The sequence below is a fragment of the Etheostoma cragini genome, chromosome 1 (assembly GCF_013103735.1).
Source record: "Etheostoma cragini isolate CJK2018 chromosome 1, CSU_Ecrag_1.0, whole genome shotgun sequence".
Lineage (NCBI taxonomy): Eukaryota > Metazoa > Chordata > Actinopteri > Perciformes > Percidae > Etheostoma > Etheostoma cragini.
The window spans coordinates 33385331-33390330 of record NC_048407.1 but is presented as its reverse complement, the minus strand read 5'-3'; the positions used below and the strand labels follow the sequence as shown (position 1 = coordinate 33390330).

Genomic DNA, 5000 nt, shown 5'->3' with positions numbered 1-5000 from the left:
GCAGTGAGATTGGCTCTAAAAATAGCCGGCGCGAGCTGCTGCGTCGGTTTCTGTGACGAGTCTTGCCATGTCATAATCCACGTTGCGTTCCACAACTGTGCAGCGCTGTCGGATTGGTCCACGCCATGGTTTATACTGTCGAGAAGTAGATTGAGTAATTTTAGGTTCCTTTTTTTTGTAAGACATGCAAAGAGAGAAAGAAAGAGAGAGGGAGGAGAAAGGGATTTGCCTTGAGAAACAAGAGGAATGTTCTAGTCATTCTGACACACTCTGCTATATCACCCCGGGGGACTGACCCAGCTGAGCTTATCCCGCATGGGGGGGAACACAAAAACATGCACTGATGCTCAGGCTGTCACATGTGCTTATGTCCTGTTTTTGCTCTCTGCGTTTTTCCTCCGTTTTCCCCCCTCTCCCCCCTTCCATCTCTCTCTCTCTCTCTCCCCCCTTAACCCCCTTCTCCGTCTCCATCTCTGTGACACACATGCAGGCAAACACCTAAAGAAACACAGTCATCATTGTGTAAATACCCCCACGAAAGCCTCGTACTTGCTGGCGGACTGGGCCCCAGTAGGAGGATGAGTTATAGGAAGTGTCACTTGTCACCACGGGTTTCTCCCAGCCGCAATATTTTCCAACCTTCCCCAGAGCAAGAGAGGGAGGCTGGGTTGAAACCATGTGTAGGGGTGGAAAGAGGCGGTTGTTCAGTACAGGCTGGATGGTTAACTGTTGTTGAAAAGTTAAGACTAGGGCGTCACGATATGTTGTTAGTTTTTATCATCATCACTATAGGTGTCGATGGTTGGGGACGGTGGGTACGCATACAGAGTGAGTTGCGCATGCGTCACTCTGCGACAAGTAGCATATAAGATGCTAACGAGAGACTTCTGTAATGTCAACACAGTAAAATTTGGACCTACTTAACCAAGTTGGTTCACTGCTAGCTTAACTACAAGTTAGCATCAAACACAACAAAGGCTGTTGGTTGAATGGTGTTTTGAGCTAACGTTAGCAACCAAACAATTATAGATAGCTAAAATGTTTTTGAAATGACTGCTAGCTTAGCTACAAGTTAGCTTCAAACACATCAGTTGAATGGAGTTTTGAGCTAATGTTAGCAACCAATTATTCATAGATAGCTAAAACCGTTTTAAAATGGCTGCTAGCTTAGCTACAAGCTAGCCATCAAACACAACAAAGGCTGTCAGTTGAATGGTGTTTGGAGCTAACGTTAGCAATCAAACAATCATAGATGGCTACAACGTTTTGAAATTATTTCCCTCTTCTGTTATTGTTTGCAATGAGAAAAGTTTATTAATTCATGGATTTTACAAATTTCAGGATGACAGATATGTTGTAAACCGTTTAAATCTGAGCATGTGTGACTCAAATCTGCACTCGCCCCACATTGGGCAGTGACAACCACTACGGTCAGAAACATTTTGCCAAAATTTGAACAATATCGTTGCTGTCAACGGGCTTATTTGCTAATGTTAGCTACCAGACGTTACCTTGAAACCATCCAGCAAATAGACGGTAGCCTACAGTAGGTTGTCGTTATGGGAAACTGGTGATTTTAAACACAGTTTAACTAAACAAAACGCTGAGTTTCCATTACTAACCACGGTTTTCATGTTAGTTTTGAGCGGTATGCACCCCCACTTTTAAAAAAACGTTATTACAGCGCGTAGGGGAATACAGCGTCTCCCGCAGCGTTCGCTAACGTTAGCTTCTTGTCTCCACTGGCGTCCGATAAACAGCGAATTCATCAAATTCAGTGAGCTATTTTCACAGAGCTATTTTCCAATAAACTGTAGCTGTTATTTTCCCCTTGGTCCGTGTGAGTGCAGATTTCATGCCGCGGCTTTCGTTGTTGTTGGTCACTTTGCTTGCGATTGTGTGACAAGTAGTACCCGCCCTGTGGTGTACTCGGTTGCCATGACTTTGCGAATGATGACGTCCTGTCACTGTGCCAGTTTCTCACCCTAAAGGGTCGAGAGAGCGGATGAGAGTTCACTTGAGTTCAGTTAAGCAGACTCTGCAGAGTCGATTTTAGGACTTTTTATGAAAGGCTATGTGATGCGCCGCTGCTGCATGTAGCCTACATAGCGGAAACCTTGCTGTGCATCGGCCCTATTTCTGATACAGTGGCGGCAGAAACTTTACCATGGCGGGCCGCCACGGTAAAATCAACATAGAGGAAAAGCTGCCACAAAAGGCTCCAAAACACTCTTAACCCTTGTGATGTCTTCCCATTAATCATGAACTTGTCTTTCCAGGTCCAAATTGAAGATGGACATTTTTTTTGTGCTTTTCCCGATGTTTTTGTCGCTTTCTCTGATTTATTTGTCACTTTTTCCAGCTTTTGGTGCTTTAAAAAAAAAAAAAAACTGAGCTGGTTTAATAACAGGTTTTACACTTGTTCTTGGAATTCATGGTCAACGAACCTCATTTATATCAAATTTCACATTAGTTTTTAGTTAAAAAGGCAAGCATTAAGAATTATTTTGACTACTAGTTAAGATAAGAGGGTGTTGAGTGGATCACAGATGGATCCATTGGACATGCACGGACCTCAAAAAAAAAAGAATTCAAATGCTATAAGATTAAATAAAACACCCAAAGAATTCACTGAAAGTAATCCTTAACTTTACATGAAGAATGTTGTATGGATTCATCTATGTAATTTTGGGGCAGTTTAGTTGAAAGAAATCCATATTTGTGATATAAAACAAATTAAAATGGGTCAATTTGACCCATTTTTAGTAAAAAAAATAATAATAATTTTGTCACAAAAAATGGTTTTGTCAAAATAAGCTCTAAAATGTCAACGTTAAAAATATCTACAAACTTTTGGAAAATGCATCTAAAAGAGCACCCACGCCATTGAAAAAGTGACAAAAATGTCAGAAAAAGACATAATAATGTTGAAAGAAAAGTGACCAAACAAGGGATAAACACACATGAACATGTGGAAAGAAATGGCAGAGAATCGTGATATCAATTAAAAAAAAATCCCTAATTGATCTCTTTCTGTAGAATGTAAGTAGGAGTAGGCCTGCATGATTTGGGGAAAAATATGAATTGAGATTTTTTTTTGCTTAGAACTGAGATCACGATTCTTCTTTTATTTTTCATGTGTGTTTATCCTTTGTGTTGTCATCCCGTCGACCATGAAAAAAAAAAAAACATTACAACAAACATTATTGTCGCTTTTTCCGACATTTTTGACACTTTTTTCGATGCTGTGGCAGAATCGTGATATCAATTTTAAGATAAAATAAATCATGATTCATATTTTTTTCCCAAATCGTGCAGATTGCCCAGACACAGATCCATTCTGGATGTTTTTTAATAGATTTTGGATCAGTGAAACGACAGAACCCGGCCCTAAAATAATAATAAGATATGATAATATGGTATCAAGTATCGAGAATCGAGAACTTTATTTGCCATTTGTGTTTTCACACATAGGAACTCTTGTGCCGTTATTACTCAGAAAGTCAAGTTAAAAAGACACACAAAGCATTGACATTATAAATGAATGACATTGCACAAAACCATTAAAAAGTTCAAGTAAAAGTAAATAAAATTGCATTCCTAAACTTGCCAAAAATATAATTGCATATTGCCCTTGGCCCCTAAAGACAGCCCCTTGTAAAATATTAAAATGCACAATTATTATTATTAAATAAATAAAGAAGATGCACAGGTATATTGCACATATGTGTTATATTAAACAGACCCTCAGCAGAATAGTCCATTTATCATGGAGGCTCTGTTGATTCCCCCCCCCCAGTGTCTTGTATAGCAGGTGTTTTCTTTAAGGTATTTTTGCCTTCTCTTTAACCTTATTTGCCCTCCTCTTTTAACCCTTTACCCCCCTCTGTCCTCCCCTCGCTGTGCAGCGGACACGCCCATCGAGGAGTTCACCCCCACGCCGGCCTTCCCCGCCCTGCAGTACCTGGAGTCTGTGGACGAGGGAGGGGTGGCATGGCAGGCGGGGCTCCGGACCGGCGACTTCCTCATCGAGGTAAGACCTGCTGCGTTTCCCAGCCTGTTTCTGTTGGACCTGCACCACCAGATCCACATGTCAGCGTTTCAAAATGCCTTTTTTTGTTTTGTTTTTTTATATAAATCCATCGGGGTCATGAACTTTCAGTCACATTCCAACTGAAAGATAACGAATAAACCACACAGACACATCACTTTGGTCTAGAGACCCCCCCCTCCACCCTCCACCCCACCCTTTATGGATAAAACTAGGGGTCCAAGAGCCAAAGAGCCAGACAAATTCGGGGTAGAGCTGTTAGCTTGACTCTGTATTTGTCTCAGGATTTATCCTATGTAATATAAAAGGATTCACACATCAACATCTGAGATGTTGACCACTAATTGACTGAACCCCTGAGACCGGAGCAGGATTTAGCTCCAACATCAGCCTGTCTGTCCAAGGGCGTGACTTTGGGTTCAACATTGGGGGGGGGGATACATTTCCTGCATTTCTGGTGACTTTTTCTGCATCATTTTGTGCCTTTTCCACATCAAGCAATGGTGCAAATGTCTTTATGTATGTAGAGGTTATTATAATAGGTTTGGGGTGTAGTGGCACTGGTCCGTTTGGGTTTTAGGGGGCGGGGGTTGTAACTAGACCTGCACGATTCAGGTAAAGAACCTGAATCAGGATTTTTTATTTTTTTTGTGGCATTTTCTGCCTTTATTTTTAGCACAGGACAGATGAAGGTTGGTGGTTCAATCCCCGGCCCTGCAGTCCCATGTTGAAGTGTCCTTGGGCAAGACACTGAACCCTTAGTTGCCCCCGATGCTGCCCCATCGGAGTGTAGATGTGTGTGAGTGTGTATCTGATGAGCAGGTGTGTAGATGTGTGTGAGTTTGTGTATCTGATGAGCAGGTGTGTACATTTGTGTGGATGTGTATCTGATGAGCAGGTGTGTAGATGTGTGTGAGTGTGTATCTGATGGGCAGGTGTGTAGATGTGT

At 41.7% G+C, this 5000-nt stretch overlaps 1 protein-coding gene across 1 annotated transcript in view; it reads left to right on the top strand.

The window, feature by feature from the left end:
- LOC117955424 (SH3 and multiple ankyrin repeat domains protein 2-like) overlaps positions 1-5000 on the top strand; it is a 128260-nt gene that overhangs the window by 81393 nt on the left and 41867 nt on the right. Inside the window, exon 15 of the mRNA XM_034889972.1 lies at positions 3909-4033. Coding sequence (XP_034745863.1) covers positions 3909-4033 — 125 coding nt within the window. The remainder of the gene's footprint in view (positions 1-3908; positions 4034-5000) is intronic.